This window comes from Emydura macquarii, unplaced genomic scaffold (assembly GCF_026122565.2).
Source record: "Emydura macquarii macquarii isolate MOO-44397 ecotype Brisbane River unplaced genomic scaffold, CSIRO-AGI_Emac_v2 contig_2734, whole genome shotgun sequence".
Taxonomy (NCBI): Eukaryota; Metazoa; Chordata; order Testudines; family Chelidae; genus Emydura; species Emydura macquarii.
The window spans coordinates 3,628,126-3,647,444 of record NW_027132871.1 but is presented as its reverse complement, the minus strand read 5'-3'; the positions used below and the strand labels follow the sequence as shown (position 1 = coordinate 3,647,444).

General features: G+C 44.2%; 1 protein-coding gene across 1 annotated transcript; it reads right to left on the bottom strand.

Moving 5' to 3' along the window:
• Nucleotides 1-10,563: 10,563 nt before the first annotated feature.
• TRAPPC2 (trafficking protein particle complex subunit 2) lies at nucleotides 10,564-19,315 on the bottom strand. Its single transcript, XM_067566130.1, has 5 exons — nucleotides 19,202-19,315; nucleotides 17,463-17,573; nucleotides 16,379-16,521; nucleotides 15,353-15,440; nucleotides 10,564-12,377 (listed from the first exon to the last, which is right to left on the bottom strand). Exons 2-5 carry the CDS (start codon nucleotides 17,553-17,555, stop codon nucleotides 12,279-12,281), a joined length of 423 nt encoding a protein of 140 aa, XP_067422231.1. The 5' UTR covers nucleotides 17,556-17,573; nucleotides 19,202-19,315; the 3' UTR covers nucleotides 10,564-12,278.
• Nucleotides 19,316-19,319: the final 4 nt, after the last annotated feature.

Sequence of the window (19,319 nt, the reverse complement as noted above, 5' to 3'; positions counted from 1 at the left end):
GTTTTGTGCCTGGGCCTTTCTAATTTTGTCCCTACATGCTTGTTTTTTATATTCTTCTTTGAGTGCTTGCTCATGTCGATTCCATTTTAGGTGTGTGCACGCCTCCATGCAGGGTGCAAGTGCTCCTATCGTTACCCTTAAGCAGTGTTAGCTAGTTTTGTTCTATTACTTAACTAATAAAAGAGTATTTGTAAATAGTCAGTAGTTAAGTGTAGTCCCTACAGGGACCCACAGGGAATGGGGCGTGTGCTGGTCTCTGGGTTTCAAGCCCTGCGTCTTCTGCAACAAGCCTTTCCCTTTTAGTGACCCCCACGACAGTTGTCTGAAGTGCCTGGGGGAAGCACACAGGAAGGAGAAGTGTAAGATCTGCAAGGCTTTCAGGCCAAGGATTCAAAAAAAGAGGGAAATCCACCTGAAGGCTTTGCTGATGGAGGCAGTGCTGAGATCAGCCTCCGAGCCGTCCCGCTCTACTTCGGGGCTGAGCATCACATTGGTGCAGAACACCCACTAGGCACTGGCTCCACGATGGCACTAGACCTCTTCCTCGTCCCCGACAAGGAAGAAGCAGAGAAAACTGCGATTGCACAGGGATCACTCCCCCACACCAAAGACCAGAGACGCTGGATCGAGCATGGGTCTCATACTGGACCGACTGACTGACTGGACAGCAGGAAAGGAACTCGCTGCCCAGAGTGCAAGCCTGCCAAGAGAGCCACCCCTGACTCCCAGGAGGGGGCTTCTTCAGCCTGTGGTGCCATCGACGTTGGAGGCTTTTCAGGCAGCAAGGGACCTGATGGCCCTGCTTTGCCACCGCTTCCTAAGCCTCTCCCAGTGCCGTCAAAAGAGAAGGCTCCAGTCTCCAGGGGGAAGCCCATGATGGATCCTCCTCAATGGCTGCACCGCTCCCCTGACCAGTGGCATTTATCCCCTTGGTCCAAGTCACTGCGCAGGGAGTCTTCGTTGCAATATAGGTCTCTGAGGATGTGTTCCTGATCTCCGTCTTTGGGATGTTCCACAGCAGTCGAGCGCCAGCCACAGAGACAGTCTCCGTTGCCATCGCAGCATCAATCCCAGTCTCCAGCACCGAGGGCTTTGTGTTCAGAGGGGCGGCACCCATCCCACTCATCACGCAGGTGCTTGCCGGATGGGAGTCAGCACTGCTCACACTTACCGGCACTGAGGAGTTCGCCCGTACTGGCATGGCGCAGAACCTGGTTACTGGTGAGAGAATCTTTGCCCAGAGGAGACCAGCGATGCCATAGGTCTTCAAGGTGCCTATCTTCGACATGGCACCAGTCCTACTCATCCTCCGGGCACAGATCCTCCCCAACCTGGCACTGGTCAGGCGAGCAGCAGCGCCGGTAATCGTCCTCTCATTCCCCGACACCGAGGTGGCGTTCATTTGAGCATCATGGGGATCGGGGCACACAGCACCGCATCGCAGAAAGGGCACCATCTGCCCCCTTCCTCCCCCCCCCCATGGTTGTCGGGCAACGAGTCAGTTTCCTTAGGGGAGGACAGACAGGCTGCCACCCACTCAGGACAGCCCCATGCCCCAAAGATGCAGAAGCAAGTTCCCTGCCCTCCTACTCCTGGTTGGCCTCAGGGCCAGTGGCCAGCACAGTGGCCATATTGGGGACCCTGGGGGCTTTTGGTGGCCCCAGGGCCAACTTGTACAGATCTTCTGGGAGGCAATCGGCACTGGTGGCCCAGAGGGGGCTCAAGATTCAGACCCCCAAGAAGGGACATCTACAGCAGCTCTTCGGCAGCAGAAGGGGATGCCACCACCTCCCATGCCAGCACAATCCTCGTCATCTTCCCCAGACGAAGCAGTCACATCGGGACAATCCGCGCCTCTGGCCGATTTTCGGGCCCACCAGGCGCTCCTTAAGAGGGTGGCCTTGAATTTAGGATTGGAAGCTGAGGAGCTCAAGGAGGCATCAGGTAACCTCTTTTTGATGTATTGGCAGTGGTGGCACCAGCCCAGGTCACCCTGCCTGTGCACGAAGGGGTGCTTAAAGTGGCGAAAGCCCTGTGGCAGATGCCATCGTCCTTGCCACCAATGTCGAAGAGGGCAGAAAAAAAGTACTATGTTCCCGCTAAGGGTTTTGAATATTTGTTTACTCACCTCTCCCTGGGTTCCCTGGTAGTGGCGGCCGCCAATGAAAGGGACAGGCAAGGCCAGCCTCGCTCAGTTCCCAAAAATAAGGATGACAAAAAGCTGGACTTATTTGGGAGGAAAATGTATTCAACAGCAAGCCTACAATTTCAGATTGCAACCCCCAACTCTCCCTCCCTGTCCCTCTTCAGGAACCCCTCTCATGAGCAACTTCTCATGTGGGAGGTGGAAGATCTTCTCATTCTAGGGGCTATAGAGGAAGTTCCGCCAGACATGAGGGGGGAAGGGTTTTACTCCCGGTTCTTCCTCATCCCCAAGGTGGAAAGGGGTCTCAGGTCCATTCTAGACCTACGTCGTCTCAACAAATATCTCAAGAGACTGAAGTTCTGCATGGTTTCCGTAGCCTCTATCATCCCTTCCTTGGATCCAGCAGACTGGTATGCCACCCTCGACCTTAAGGACACATACTTCCATATTGCGATCTTCCCTGGCCACAGACGTTTTCTCCGCTTTGTCGTGGCCCGCTCCCACTATCAGTTTAAGGCTTTATCCTTTGGCCTCTCTTCTGACCCAAGAGTGTTTACAAATTGCGTGGTGGTGGTGGCTGCACACCTAAGGCGCATGGGCATGCAGATATACCCATACCTAGATGACTGGCTGATCAAAAGCAGGTCCCAGTTCAGGTCTGCAGCAGCCTAGACTTCGTATGCGTCACCTGTCGCTGCCTGGGTCTGTTAATAAACTAACAAAAATCAACATTAATGCTGGTGCAGCAGATTAGGATTCATTGGGGTAGTTCTAGACTCCACTCAGGCCAAGACATTTCTACCACAGCCTCCCTTCGAAGCCTTGTCAGGCATTATTACTCACCTTCGTGAGTGCCCCCTCACAACAGCCAGATCTTGTCTGCAGCTGCTGGGCCATATGGCGGCTTGTACATACATGGTAAAGTTTGTATGCCTAGGGCTCAAGCCATTCCAGTCATGGCTAGCCTCGGTGTATGCCCCTAGCAGACACTGACAGGACTGAGTAACTATGGTCTGTCTCTCCCCCTATGCCCCCAACCGCATCCTGTCCTCCCTGGAATGGTGGCATGGCAAGACCCTCGCTCAGTACTGCAGGGTATGTCATTTGAGGAACTAGTCCCCTCAATCATGTTGGTGTTGGCTGCTTCGGATTTGGAGGCCCATATCAGTTCCAACCACAGTACACAAGGGGTTTGGTTGCAGGAGGAGTGGGAGATGCACATAAATGTAAGAGCTACAGGCAATATGCTTGGCTTGTGAGGTGTTCCTTCCCTTCATCTTGGGTAAGGTAGTGCGGGCTCTGACAGACAACACTGCTGCAGTGCAACAGGCAAGGGGGGGCTCGCTCACTGGCTCTTTGCAAGGAGGCCATGTATCTGTGGAACCTTGCGATAAGCCACAACTTTCACCTCATAGCCTCTCACCTCCTGGGTATCAAGAATGACGAGCAGACCACCTCAGCAGGTCCTTTTACCCCGCCACGATTGGTCCCTCCACCTGAGAGTGGGTGGTATGATCTTCCAGAGGTGGGGTTCTCCCCAAGTGGACCTTTTTGTGTACAAACAGAACAAGAAATGTCACCAGTTCTGTTTGACTCGTGGGCTCGAAGAGGGATCACTGTCCAATGCTTTTCTTTTAGTGGACGGGGGTTCTGATATATGCATTCCTGCCCATTCTGCTGCTGCCCAGTCTTTTGAAGATCAAGAGGGACAGGGCGAATATTATCCAGGTCGCGCTGGAATGGTCCTGCCAGCATTGGTTCAGCATGCTACTGGAGTTATCAGTCGCCCTCCCAATGGAGTTGCCCTGGTGGCATGATCTCCTCTCCCAGGACTGGGGTCAGCTTCTGCACCCAGATCAGGAGTCTCTGCATCTAACGGTGTGGAGACTGCATGACTGAACCCAGAGGAACAGGCACGTTCATCACTAGTTCAGCAGATTCTGATGGGTTAGTAGGAAACCTTCCACTCGGACTTTGTACCTGGCCAAGTGGAAAAGGTTCATCTGCTGGGCAGCATCCCAGGGAATTCCACCCAAACGATCATCAATTCAGGCTATTCTAGATTACTACTTATTGCACCTTATGCTTCAAGGCCTCGCTATTGCCTCGTTGAAAGTTCCCATCTATCAGAGGGTCGAAAGGTGAGATGGCAGCCAGGTGAAATAGTTTTTTTTCCCATTCTATGACAGTGAGGAGTAGAGAGGCTCTAACCAAGTTTGAGACCCAGTGCTCTCTTGGGACTTAAATCTGGTTGCATCTAGACTCATGGGACCCCCATTCAAGCCTTTGGCTATCTGTCCATTGCTGTTGCCAACACTCCTGCACTTTTCCCCCTTTACTTGCTTCCTATAGGATTTTACCTAACAATTGTCTGTTACTAAAGAACTTCTTGAAGTTCATTGTCTGTCTTCTGCTGTTTTCCCTCCTACCATTCTTTAGAATCATGAACTCATCTATTCCTGATCACTTTAACCCAAGGTTACATTGAAATTCTCAACCAATATCATATCTAGAACAACATCTACCGTAGGTGCGTTCTCCAGTGCTTTCCAAGAAGATGTTGGAAAAATCTGTGCCCTACTGTATTTATTTTCCTAATAGGTGCCTGGGTAGTTGAAGTTCCCACATCACCACCAAGCAGAGCTTGGCTAATTTTGTTAGCTTTTTTTAAAGGCCTCATCCACCTCTTCTTGGTTAAGTGGTCTATTGTAGATCCCCACCATGATATCACTCTTATTTTTTAACCCCTTTTATCTTTACCCAGAGATTTTCAACAGGTCTACCTCCCACTTCTAGACCTCTGTGCAAGTGTATACATCTTTGATATACATGGCAACACCTCCCTTTTTTCCCCTGCCTGAGCAAGCTGTACCCTTCTACACCAATATTCCAATTGTGTATTATCCTACTATGTGTCTGATGCCAATTAGTTCATAATTGTGATTATCCATTATTGTGACACAATGTACCCCATTTACACCCTTATGGTGTAATTGTGTATCATTCATGTTCACCCTCATAGTGTAACTGTGTATTGTTTAATGCAAAGTGTATCATGTAAGGTGTTTTTTGGAATGTTCATGACATGCTGAACATCGTTGTTATAGCAGTATGTTTCTTGCAGTATCATGTGTGGTTATAAAGCTCTGCTATGTAATATTCCCAAATATATGTCTCATGTTTTAAGGCCAATCTAGGCAAACACTAAAAGCAGTACTATACACGCCTCACTAAGGCATGCATAAAACAATCCAGCTCTTCCAGGAACAATGGACTAACCTAAGCATCTGATAAGGTGATGATCTTTGACTCCAGATGTGGAGATGATCAGGCAGGAATATTGTTGGTCACCTGACCCTGAAGGAGGGGAGGGGCGTGAGCCCCCAGAGGGGATATAGAGACATTTGAAATGGTGGGGGGACATTTTGCTCCCAGGAGCTCTCTTACAATCCATCTACAAGACAACATCAAGGCTGTCCACCAGGGGAGAGCCTGGTTGGGGGCTGACCATCCAGCCTGGGATGTGAACTATCTAAGACAGTAAGGCTACTGAAGTGTTAAGCTTAGTTTAGAATGTGATTTGCTTTTTATTTACTTTTGATTAAATCTGAAATGCCTTTCCTGTTTTATGACACATTTTTCTGTACTTAATAAACTTAATTGTTTATCTAAAGCAGTGCATGTGGTTTGGGTGTATGTAGAGACTTCATTTAAAGTGAGAGAGCTGGTGCATATCAATTTCTTTGATAAACTGATGGACTATGAGCTTGCAGAGTCCAGTGGGCAGCACTGAACTCTGTAAAATGGCAGTTGCATCTGGGATTAGGTTGCATCTGGGACTGGGGGTGTTCGCTGGGTCATTCTATTGCATAATCCCATGAGTGGCTGGCCAGAAGGGCTCATTCACTAAGTCAGGGACCACTTGCTTGTAGGGGGCTGTGTGTGGGCTGACCCAGGAGTGTTTGTGTGTGTGTGTGGGGGGGAGTTCACACAGTGGAAGCAAGTGCAAGATGATGCCCAGGAGTAGCGGATTGGGGTGATACAGCAGTCCAGATTACAGAGGGGAACGTCACAACTAGTATTTTTAGTTCTTGCTGTTTATTCCCCGCTTCTTGCGCTAGTATACAGACATTAAGATGTTCATTAGATTTCCCCCTCTATGTTCCCTCTTGTCTCTTTGTCCCTGCTATAATTGCCCATCTTCCTCCCAGATTCTGACCCTTCATCCACGTGTCTATGTTCTGGATTTACCGGTGCGCTATTTTCTCCTGCCCCCATCAAACCTAGTATAAAGCCTGCCTCACTAGGTTAGCCAGTCTGTATTCAAAGATACTCTTCCCCTTCCTTGATAGGAGGATCCCATCTCCACTTAGCAGTCCTCCTTGGAACAACATCCCATGGTCCAGGAAGCCAAAACCCTCTTGGCAACACCGTCCACCCAGTCATGCATTCACCTCCAGGATGTTTGTCTTTGTCTGGGCCCCTACCTTTGATTGGAAGAATCAATGATACCATCACATGTGTCCCTCACTCCTAGAGCCCTTTAGTCACTTCTGATCTTCATACCTTGCAGTAACTTTAGTGACCACATGAATAAGCATCATGGGGTAGTAGTCAGAGGACTGGATGATCCACTGCAATCCTTCCAGAATGGCTGATACAGGTCCCTGATAGGCAACACACTCTAGGGGATGCCCTCGCAGACTGGCTGATGGATACCTCTGTCCCCTATAGGAGGGACTCACTGACCACCATCACCTTTCTTTTTCTCTTGGGCATAGTAGCTATGATCCTTTCAGCTTTGGGGGTATATGGCTTCTTCACTTTTTTGGGGAGATTCCTCATCCCTCATTACCAGGCACCATACTAGTTTTTTTTTTAATCTCTATGGACCATGGGTTGAGAGCAGCACTACCTGCTGCCGGAAGTAACCAGTAGCCAGCTTCCCCCCTGTGAAGGAGCTCTCCTGGTGGAGCTACTGCAGTCCTCTCCTGCTGGATTCCTTCCTCAATGTTGGAGGTCTCCATATGCATATTTTCAATGAATTCCTTGTGTGCATGGATACGCCTCAACCTAGTCACCGCCTCCTGTAGCTCTCCCCCTTGCTGCCTGAGATTCTATCAGTAGACATTCTCACACTGGATGGTCTCCCTAGCCTGGCTTGCTGTGACTGAGAAATGCAGGTCATAGTCTCTGCAAATCCACACCAGGACCTGAGTAGAGGCATCCACACTCAAGTTCTCTGCCTGGTTGCAGGTGGAGGAGCCAGGAGTCATGTTGGCAGTATAGATGTAGCCTTTCTGCACTTTCTCCCTCCTACAACCTCCTTCTCGAACTGCCCCCTGCTCACTAGTATCTGACTTTTAGGTCCTTCTCTCCTAGCTCAGCCCTGCTCCCTCGTTAACACACAAGAGGAAGGGTGATCAAAGGACAATAAGCTAGAACCCTTGCTAGTGCATATCCAGCTAGCTGGCCCACAATCTCCAAATACAAAATCCCCAACTGGTCCCACTGTAAATTTTAAGCAAGCCCAAAGAAAAACCAACCAAACAAGCTCGCTCGCTCCCCCTATGAAATAGTGCTTGATTCTTCTTCAGCAGGGGATCTCCTTCAAACTCCCACTTGCTGACTGCAGCATAGCCCTAGAATTCTTGAGTGAATTAAGTGCCTCAGTTGCGTGGCTGCTGAAAAGCTTTGCATTGCACCTCCTTAGAATGGATAGCTGCTAGTAACCAGGAGACTGTGTGCATGGAACCAGCTGTGGCCCCTGACCTGTCAGATGCATTCTGAGCCTCTTGTAAAGCTGTTTGGGTGAGTATTGCACCCTCCTTTGTTTCAGTTCCTCTCTGCTAGCCTGTGAGTTTGCCTCTTGTTCCCCATAACAAAATTATATTTCTTAAACAGAGCCTGACAGTTTGCAATACAGAGATGTAGAGAGGTAGCAGAATATGACTAGCGTCCAAGGGATCTAGCTTCTTCAAGTTTCTCTTTTGATGTGCCTTTTGCGGTTTTAGTGTCTTTCTGTATAACTGACACTACCATGGGTTAGGATAAGCAAAGTAAGATTCAAAGCCCTTAGTGTGGGAGGCAGAGTTGCTGGGGTCTGCCAAAGTCCCCTCTCTATTTCAAATATATTCGTTGGTGGGGGAGGGTATTTCTGGCTGACACAGAGGAGTTTGGAATGTCAATGAGCTTATGGGACTTTTCCTGGATCACAGATTGATGTCCTAGGATCAAAAGGCATCAGAATGTTCTGAAACAATCTTTGTGCCAGAGTTGGGCCTGCTATTGCTGCCTCATCTGGCAAAGATGACTTTCAGTGGGGAAAGAGATGGCACCAGAGGACCCTGGCAACCTCAGCCTGTTTTGAGACTGCTACCTGCTTCTAGCATGGGAGGCTTGACTAAAACTGCAGCCAGATTTCTAATTAGAAGAGGAATGAGGTTTGGAACCGTCTTTTAATAGAAGTAGCAGGGGAAGACAACCGGCTCCAGTTTTAAGCTGCAGCTTAAATTTATGAATGGGATATGATAAGGTTGCCTACAACAGCAGGGAACTGGACTCTATGACCAAGGATTTCCCTGCAAATCGTATGCGGTCATCTCTTTTGTGATAGCTGGGAGGGGAAACTGCTTTGAGAACCATGAAAGTGCAATGTTGGCTAGGGTTGTATGGGCACTGGTTGGGTTGAGGCTAACTATCCCACTGCCACTCATGTTGTGCTTGTGAGGGAGCTCAGAACAGCAATCCCCTCCCCGTGGTAAGGGAAATGGGTCCCTGTTCAATGCTGGCAAGAACAAATAGCTCAATGAAGGTGACTAGGAATATTTCTTCAAATGGTTGTGGTGTAGCAGAGTGTGACTTCAGTGCAAAGGAAACTGGTGCAGACAGTGGTTTTGATATGGATGAGGTCTCAGGTGGGAACACAACCCTCCATCAGTATGGAGCTCAGGGCAGTGATGGGTTCAATCCTTTGTCCTGCTGCTTTTAAGGCTGATGGCATTGTTGGCACTGGCCATTCCCTTCCTTATGCAAGCTCAACCACTGGCCCAGCATGTCACTGATGCAGTAGAAGAGCTGTAGGTTGTTTCTGGAGGACTCTTATTTTAGACTGTCCTTGTGAGATAGCCAAGTGATTTTTGGAGCCGTGCTTCTGCTCCAGCTGGCCCAGCCTCCGTGTGCTGAATTTGAATGGGCTTTTCTCTCCCCCCGTAGGTCAGGCAGTGACTGGCCATTTGTGAGCAGTAGAAGACCATCACAGGCTGGATAGGGTTTGAATCTGCACAGCATAGTCTGGCATGAGGCATGATGCCTGAGGTACAAGAGGGTTTAACTAGTTTAGTTTCTGAAAGTCTAATATGACTGTAGATTTAATGACATATCTTCATGGAGCATTGAAAAATAAAGATTAGCAAACACTAATAGGCAGTAACAGGTCCAATGCCTCTAAGTTCCACCTCGCTTCCATGGGTGGTAAGAGGGAAGTGGGAGAAAGAAGCAGGCACTCTGCCCTTATATGGAAGCATAAAGTGGTACAGGACATGACCCCCCAACTGCCACTATTATTCAAAAGACTAATCTTAAGCCCATGAGCATTCACAGTGTGATCCAAGCTGACAAATGCTTGAACTATGCACTTTTGTTGAAGTTCAACAATGTACTCAGTTTATAAATAAGTACACGGGCACTGTGCTAAAAGCAAGAGCTGGGGGGTGTGACAAGGTAACATTTTTAACTATACCACAAGAAAAATCCTGTAGCCTCCAGGATGAATTCCTAGCAAACAAAGATTCTCTAGGCCTCATTCAAACAATGTAATTTGAGATTATTTTATTTAACAAAGCAATAGGGGATTTTTAAATCGGAAACAGATATACATGCTAGTAGTATACTAAAATACTATGAGAAATTGAATTCTAAGTCAGTTCATATAGTTGATCACTTCTAAAATGGTTCCCCATCTGCTATGTACATGAGTTAGAGTGAAATAATTACTGTTGGAACTTTAGACTCCACAATGAAAAGAGAACAAGTTCAACAAACCACGTGTTTAACATTATTTTATAAATAAGATATGCTATATGTTAAAAATAAGATGCCACCTATAATGAGAAGTCGTCTTAAAATATCACAGTAAGACCACATTATTTTCCACTTAAACTTTTGAAAAAAGTCAGTATAAATTTAAATTGTCTTCAAAATCTCCACCAGCTGATTTCAGATTTTACCTTTTAGATCTATTGTGATAAGACAGCCATGTCAAAATGAGAGCTTTATTACACAATTCTGTAAGCAACACTGGAGCAAGGATGTCCTTTGTGCAAAAAAACCCCCACAAACCTCACCTTTTACTACATCATAATGATCTCCTTTTGACTCATTTGTAGTATATGTACAGTTGAAATGTCCACACCACATAATTTCAAATCATTTTATTTGAAAGAAACAGCAGGGCCTCTTTACAACATCTTATTCCAGTTTTCCTGGGACATTTTAGAAAAAAGCATAATTTTTTCAGAAATGAGGACCGGATAAAAATACAGCTAAAACTGTTTAAATCATCCTTTCAACTACATGGCCAATGCAAACTGTTTCTGAAACAACCAGCTCTTCAATCACTTGGATGAGGTCTTTCATATATTTAAGCTAAGGCTAAGGGCAGGTCTACACTACCGCTAAAGTCGGTCTAACTTAGGTCACTCAAACTTATGTTGTTTATGGGTGTAAAAAAAAGACACACCCCTGGGCGACACAAGTTACAGTGACCTAAGCGCTATCTACAACAGTGCTATGCTGACAGGAGAATGCTCTCTCACCAACATAGCTTCCACCTTTGTAAAAGGTGGAGTAATTATGCTGAGGGGAGAGAGCTCTCTCGTCAACATAGTGTCTTCACCAGGCACACTGCAGCTGCACCAGTGTAGCACTTCTGTAGACCTACACAAAGAGAAATCATATAACATGCAAAAAAAATGGACTACAAGTACTATAAACTGAACTAAAGTATCTTAGCATTATTTAGCTGTGTATCTGCTTGCTATAATATGCTATTCATTTTAAAAGTATGCAATATTTTGGAATGACAGTATAAAGATGCCTGCTTGAAAAAGTTACTTTTTATAGTGCAGAATAGTAAACAGAATGGTCCAAATTCTGCCCTGGATTACAGCTGGTACAACCTCAACAAATAATTTACAAGAATTATTATAGGAGGGTGCTTCAACACTTTCTTAAATTCTATTTACTTCAGTGGAACTTAAGTATATGATTAAGTGATAAATCTTTTCAGGACAAGTGTTTTTCTGAATCATGGCTTAAGTTAGGGTAGAAAGTCTATGAATCTTGATCTGTTTTCTTCACTCCTTTCATTGGTACAATGTACAGATATAGGTTTCTCGCATCAACCATCCAGTAACTTGTTCAGTAGTTTTGGTCTTATAAAAAAAGCTAATGAAATTTGCTAGGTTATTGGAAGATTGCATTGCAAGATCTTAATTGGTAGCCCCAGATGTTTCTTTAACCCCGGCATTCTTTGATGCATCTTTGAGCTGACACATGGGGCAGGGAATTAGATAGTTTGGTATTGTGCTATGCACGTTTCCTATTTAAGGACTGTGGCACACATAGCAAGCTTTGATCTTACTAAGAAAGTGAATCTGTATCTCCCCCTTTAGACCTAACAATTAAGAAATTCCCCCTTCTTTGTGCTAAGTCATACAATTGTGAAATACACACTAAAGCTTTTTTGCATTTAGAACTGATTTCCTTCAAACAGCCTACAAAAACAGAAGGGACCTGTTTTTCATCTCTGCATTGATAAGGCAACTGTGACATACTAAGGTCTCCAACTCGAATACTGTAATTGATTTGCTACCACTGTTTATACTGACTTTTGTTAGTTTAACACTTTCACAACACATGGCAACTGGAAGGATTTGTATAGTATTTCTCATAACCCCAAAAGCTCAATTGATTTTTAGTTGTCAGCGGAAAACAAATCTGGGGTGTCTGATTTGTCTTAACAAATCTTCAAAAAAGACATGTCAAACATGCTGAAAACTTACCAGGATTTAAATTATAGTTCAGTTATTCATGAAGATACAATAAAGTACCCTTTATTTAAGAGAAGTATTCAGCTTAAAAGATGTTTTTTCCCGAGAAATTGCACTTTTCTGTCAAATGCACTTGATCGAATAGGAGAATTGGGTTCATAGAATGGATTCATTGCAAACTAAGGAAAAAGAAGAGAGAGACTCATCAATATCAAACAGACTGTATTGAATTACAAACAAACAGAGAAATAGCAAGTGACACTGGGCCAGAAAGGATTAAACCCCTGGCAGGCTGCCTTACCCAAAATCTTTTAAAGACATATTAAAAGATACAAATGGTAATTAGGGCCATTTATTGTAAATAGCTAGCAAAGTCATGTTAGATAAATACATTCACTGTGCTTACACATTTATATTGTTAAGAAGTTATTGATGTAACCAAATAGCTCCCGTCTGTCACTGTATAGTTAATTCAGAAATCAAAAGATCATTTAGATGGACCTTGAATGTAGTTATGTCATTGTGTGTATTTCTCTTTGAAGTTGGAGTAGTAAATGGCTGTAGATAGCTAATTCCTTATGTAGCTAATTATCAATGTGCATAGAAAATAGATGTTACTTCAAAACTACAAGTAATTACCTATTATCTACTCAGGGAAATACCTGTGGTCAAGAAACAATTGATAATAGGCCAGAGGCCTATAAAGAGTACTATGGACCTAAGTCTGTCTTATCTTAGATCTGCTTAAGTTTGGACAGGGGAGGTTTGAGTCACAAGACTAAGATCCCAACTACAATCTGGATCTCCCTGCTGTTTCTCATGGAAGAAATGATACGGATGCTATACATTAACTGTCTATTGATTACAACTTTTAAACTGATTTCTAGAAAGAACTTTTGCACTTCAACTTTCCATCTCTATATGAAACTGACCTATGGTCTTTATTCCTATGCTATCTTTTTAAATAAATATTAGTTTAGTTAATAAGAATTGGCTGTACACATGTATTTGGGTAAGATCTGAAATATTAATTGACCTAGTGTATAATGTGTCCAGTCCTTAGGGAGTGGTAGAATTTTTGTATATGATGGACAAGATTCAGTAATCTCCCTATGTGACTTGGCTATCTGGGTGGGAACCCAGGGGATGGATTGCTTTAAGGAAACTGTTTTTGGCTTCCGGGTGACCGGTAAGGTAATTGTAGAAACTGTTTTGTTGCTGACTTGGTGAATCTAATTATTAGAATAACCACCAGTTTTGGGGATAGTCTGCCCCATTCTTTGCTGTTTGCCCTGATTAAGCAATCTCAGTGTGGTCCCCCTAGAGTCAAAGATCACACTTACTATTCTTCAGCTGTCAGTCTTAGAGAACAATTACCAAAAAAACCTACATTGAAACAGATCACCAGTTTTTAAGCAGAAATCCCTAGTGACTGGGAATTTCTGTTTAAACTGGCATCACTCTTTGGTCCATTGTTCTGAGGCTCAGTGTACTATTGCAGCTGCTCCACCTGGTGGAACCATTTGTCATGTTGATCAGATTTGGTTTTGTTTAAAAAAACCAAAACAATTATCAGGCCCCAAACAGTAGTTCTATCTTAATATTCATTGGCTCAAGATGAGACAAATTTAAACTGATGTAATTTATAATCTGATGCCCCGCACCGCCATCTGTACATTAGAAGAGTTCAGACAAACTGTCACATTTTGGTGCAATCCAGACCAGTGAGGGGCTGTCACCACCTGTCCTGCAAATTTGGGTGCCTTACAATGCTTTGTTGTTGTAGCTCCCAAGCTGGCCCACTCACAAGCAGCATGCAGATCACGCCCTGAGTGTCTGTGTATAGCTACAGCTCTGGTCCAGCAACTCTGACACCAGCAGCCTGTCAGCAAACACCAGCTACACTCTGGATTCCAGCTGCTTGGTTACTATCAACACAGTTCTGAATTTTCCCCAAAGACGCTGCTCTGTACTGTCCAATCCTCTCCTGGGCAGTTCAGAGATTAGACATCTGTTGCTCCTATAAGAGGGTCAATATGCAACAGTTTGCTACTTTAATTGGAGTGGCCTAAACTGTTCAGTTTAAACAATACTAGATTAGTTTTGATTAAAAATAAAAAGTTTATTTAACTACAAAGATTTAAAGTGAATAGAAGTATAAGGTATTGAAGTCACAAATGGTTACAAGAGAAATAAAGAAAATGCTTTCTAGTAGCTACAATTTAACAGAGTTGACTTGGTTCAAGGTAAAATCCTTCCTAACTATAGTCCCAAGACAGGCTCTGCCCCCAACCCAAAGTCAAAAGGCTGGTTCCTTCATTGTTTTAGATGAAAAGTGAGAGGGAGATCCCGAGGTGTTCTGTCCCTCTCTCCTGAGAATTAACCCTTAATAAAGTTCCTTCCCGGTGTGAGGACAGAGACATGGAATCTCATGGTGAGTCTCCCTGTAGTTGCTTACTAAAATACAGATTGATCTGTTCCTGTCCTACTCCATTGCCAATGAATGGCCACTTGATAGATGACTGCCCATCAAACTTTGATGACATCTGGCTAGAGGTGTCAGCTTGTCCTTTGTCTTTGAGGAACAGGTTTACTTGTCTAGTAAACACAGTCAATTTCATTTTACGTCCATAACACTTAGACATTATTACATACATTTTGCCGTGATACTGGCAAGCGAGTTATTAGTTTTCAAATGATACCTCACAAGGCATATTTTGTATAAAGATTACTACAATAGCATGTAGGGCATGAATACAGGAGGCATTCAGTCAAACGCCATTAGATATTCAATCCCTTAGGTATCATCTCTAAATTTCACTCACAGGAGTTTGGAAGGTGCAATTTACATCATTTTAGGATCACTCCAAAATTTGGCTTAGTGATACCTTCACTTAGAAATGAAGGCCATCCCATGGCCAGAACTGCTTATAGTGCTGTGTCAATTAAACCTGCTCGGATCAAGTCTAATGAACAGTGGCCACAGGGGCTGTGTCTAGACAGGACTCCCACTGTAATTGACTCTAGTATATCTGCTCCTAGGTTGGCAATGGTGGGAAATTTTGGAAAGTTCCCCCAATGTAGACATAACTCAAATGTATATGGTAGAACACACTTTAAAATTTTACACAAATTATAGGAAGGTAATTCTTACCTTTATATACAAGTCATAGACATCACTAAAGAAGTTTTTAATTCCATCTTCTTGTCTTACATCATGAAGCATAATAAATCTCATATGTGGAACAATTAAGGAAACAATTTCCCTTCCAAAAAATTAAATATGTCCTTCATTCCCTCCAAGTAGTTTTATAGCCAACACTAAATTTGCAAAACTAATTGAAAATCTAACATGGTATTTGGGTGGGGTAAGCACTTACACCTCTATCCTACAAATGCTTACACCTCCTTAATTTTATATATGCAAGACAGTGTTCTTTGGAAGCTAGAATTTAAAGAGGGATCTCCAGACAGGTTAATTTGTAGGAAGCATTAATTTCAATCTGTAATTAAACTTCCCATGTTTTGGGGAGCAAAGAGTTACTCCTGCATTCAAGTCTTTATTTTATAAAGAATACCGATATTTTAAAGAGAATTTTTTTTAAAAAATACAAAAATGTTTCCATGTAGCTGCAATTAGAATACACTGTCAAACAAGTGCAATCACAATTTTTTACAACATATATGGTTATTAACATTTGGTATCTGATATTAGAATCAAGTCTGTACATCCAAATGACCTGAACAAACCATTTTTACTGGATGTGTGGAGACCACCAACAGCCATGTAGTTATATCTAAGCCTTTCATTTGCAGCTTTCAAAAAGGGGTTGGAGTTAGAGAAAACTGTATGAGTAGGAACAGATCTCCTTATTCCTTTCCTGGTGATATCTTTATAACTTATTCCTCTGCTCAAGGCAATATCTGCCCCCTTTCAGGGTATTTCTTCTGCCCTCCCAATCCTCCTCCACCTCAATTAAGATCCATTACTGTCCCTCCCATTTAGTCCCATCTTTTCAGAAGTGATCTGCCTCTGACAACTTCATCCAGGTGTTGAGTAATCTCTCTAACCTGCCTTCCAGTAAAAATAGCAGAAGAATTAGTTCTGCTGTAGAGTTGTTTCGCTTAATTTATCACTTGCTGGCAAAAGATCATAAATAAATACAGAGAAAGGATATGTCCTGCAGTGACAAAAGCCGAAACAAACCATTCATTAAATTTGTCCACTGTCTTCAGGTACATGTTGTTAGACAGCCACATGTTCTCATCTACTAGATCAAGAGCAGCATGAGCTATGAACTGGTTGAGATGACGATGATCATCCTGATATCATGGAAAACAGAATAAGCTTTTCATATAGGGAGTAAAATTTAAGTAAGAATAATCTACCAGTTGCTGTAATAGATGTGTATTTTCTTGCAGTTGGTACCCTCAATCTTTCTTCTGCAAGAGATAACATGGTCTTTAATTAAATACTGTAAGATATATTCCCAATACTTTGGTATCAGAGGTGAAAGACAATAGGGTATCTCAGAGTAGGAAAAAAACTAGGGTTTTGTTTTTAATATAGCCCATTTTACTGAAAATATTGTGCTTTAGATACTAGGATTAAATATCATAGGTGTAAATAGGTGCAACTCCCTTTATGATAAATAGGAATGGCATTCATTTAATTCCACAGCTGAATTCATCCGGAACTGTGCCGTGACTATGTAAGTAAATGCAATTATGTGCTTAGCGGTAGTTCTCACACCCTAGCATATTCAGACCTGGCCCTATTTAAAAAAAACATGACCAGGATTATCATTCAATAAACATTAAAGCCAGTGGTATTAACTTTTAAATATTAATATTACTGCACAAAGTCAAGAAAAAAGAGTAAAACTCTAAGATTAATCCTCCCCACTATCCTCTAGAACAGTGAGTGACATCATGTGGCTACACTATGGAGGTAGTGAGATAAATAGCATGTAACACACATCAAGCAGCAACTATAAGTAGTGCATACTCTATTTAAAACAGAATAAAGATACAGAAAAGTATGTATTTTGAAGAAACAGAATGGTCTGGTGTTTAATGCACAGGAGTCAGGAGTTATGGGTTCTACCCCCTGCTCTGCCAACAGTTTTCTATACAAGCAAGAATAATAATAATTACCTCAAAGGGTTGTGGTACGACTTTATAAGTTCATGTTTGTAATTCACACTGAAATCATCAAATAGAAGCAGCTATAGATATACAAAGTATTATCAAAATCTACAAACCTTGGACTCCACTTTTCCAGAAGGTAGAAATTCCATTTCAAATACTGGATTATCATGATGACCAACTATTACAAAGTAGAAACTGCCAGACATTGTCTTCAAAATAGTGCCCTTTCCAAGAAAGAAGAGACATGCTTTACAGATGCTTTCAAACACATGAAGTGTAAATGAATTCAGAGAAGTACTAAAAAAAGTCAGCTAACGCACAGTTATATTGTACATTAAGAGTTTAGATAAACATGCTTCTGTAAAAGCTTTTAAGACTTAAGACATTTGTTTATACTTAAACATTCCATTGCAATATAAACACTACAAGGTTTTGCTAGCTACCACAACCTGCATGTGTAGTTGCTAGTAACAATAACCGAAAGTGAAAGTAACTATAGCCCTGATCTTGTAGTGATTGACCTGCTTCATTTTAAAGGCACAGTCCCACTACTTTCTGTGGAATCACAAAAATTCAGACAGGATGTCTTAGACTGGAACAGTGATAGAAAACAAGATGCCTTAGACTGAAACTGTGATAGAAATGAATTTGGGCAGGATATCTTAGAACTACAATAGAAATGCAAAATCGTTGGTCTGTGTTGTAAGACGTTAACTACCTTTGTAACAGCACCCAGCCATACCCTTTCAGATAGATAACAAGTGACTGTGTGTGACTGGGGACTCACTGGCACCAAACTGAATCACCAGGACATGCTGGCACCGTGAGACCCCCACTGTGTGTTATAAGCACCCTACGTGCGGTAAATGACCTGTTAAGTATCAGAAACTCCACTATACGATCTGTATGTAAAAAGGAATCTTAGAAAACCTATATAAGCCATCTGTATTTTGTACCAAGGTGAAGTTCCAGAGATCAGCACAGGGACGTGCTGTCTGGGCTTCCCTATAGCTATAGCTGTCTGTGTGTATGTCACAATTAAAGTTCTGCTCGATCCAACCCTAAAAGAGAAGCTGCATGATCTTTTCCACGACACTTCAATCAAGATACAATTCATAAATTTAAGCATTCAGCAAGTTTTTTCAGGATCGGGGCCTAATCTATTTTTTGTCCACAAGAGTGAAATTCTAGTACAGTAGTAAACAAGACAATAGCGCCAAGCAAAGGGGGCTCTGTCTACTAGAAATCTTGCCGGTTTCAGAGCTGAAAGTTGCTTCAGGCTCTACCCTCGCCCATGCCAACCTCCATCGTTTTACAGCCACATGTGCCTATTCCGTTTAAAGGCTCTACTCTTCCCCAAAGCTCACACCCCCGAGGCTGGGGGAAGATGACAGAGCAGCTGCCCGCGCGCGGGCGGCGGCCGGTCACACCCAAGGGAAACCGAAGCAGACACAGAAGCTGCGGAGGAAGGTGAGCAGGAGGCGCTCGCAGACCCGGATGAGACAGGCTGATTCGCGTCGGCCCAAGCGGGGCGCAGCCCCTTCCCTCGCCTCGCGGGGGGTTAATTCGCAGCCGGTGGCAGGCGGGGGGGAGGGGCAGGCCGGCCCAGCGCAGCCTCATGGCCTTGTCCCTCTGGGAGATGGGGGGCAGGGTCCGTGGCGCTGGTCACCGGGTAACGGGGCTGCCCCAGAACTGGGACACTTCCGCCGCTCAGCGCAGCCCTTGCCCCGGGACGCCCCCCCCCCGCATTAGCTCAGCAGGGGCCAGGGCTCAGTCCGCCCAGCCGCTCTAAGGAGCGGAGACAGCAACTCCCCCGCCCCGTCCCGCCTCCAGCCGCTCAGCTCACACTCACCCGCTTCTCTGCTGCCGCAACCGCAGAGCTCGCCGCCGTTCCGGGCCGTCCCGCGCGCTACCCCCACATCCGGCGCGGACTGATGGCGTCACCAGTGCTACAGGTCACCCCACCGCAC

Coding starts and splice junctions, on each gene's coding strand:
- TRAPPC2 (XM_067566130.1), bottom strand. CDS start 17,555: ATGTCTGGCAGTTTCTACTTTGTAATAGTTGGTCATCATGATAATCCA. Junction 15,441..16,378: donor TCGGCTTTTGTCACTGCAGG/ACATATCCTTTC, acceptor CTTAATTGTTCC/ACATATGAGATTTATTATGC. Junction 12,378..15,352: donor TCTATGACTTGTATATAAAG/GTAAGAATTACC, acceptor CTTTTTCCTTAG/TTTGCAATGAATCCATTCTA.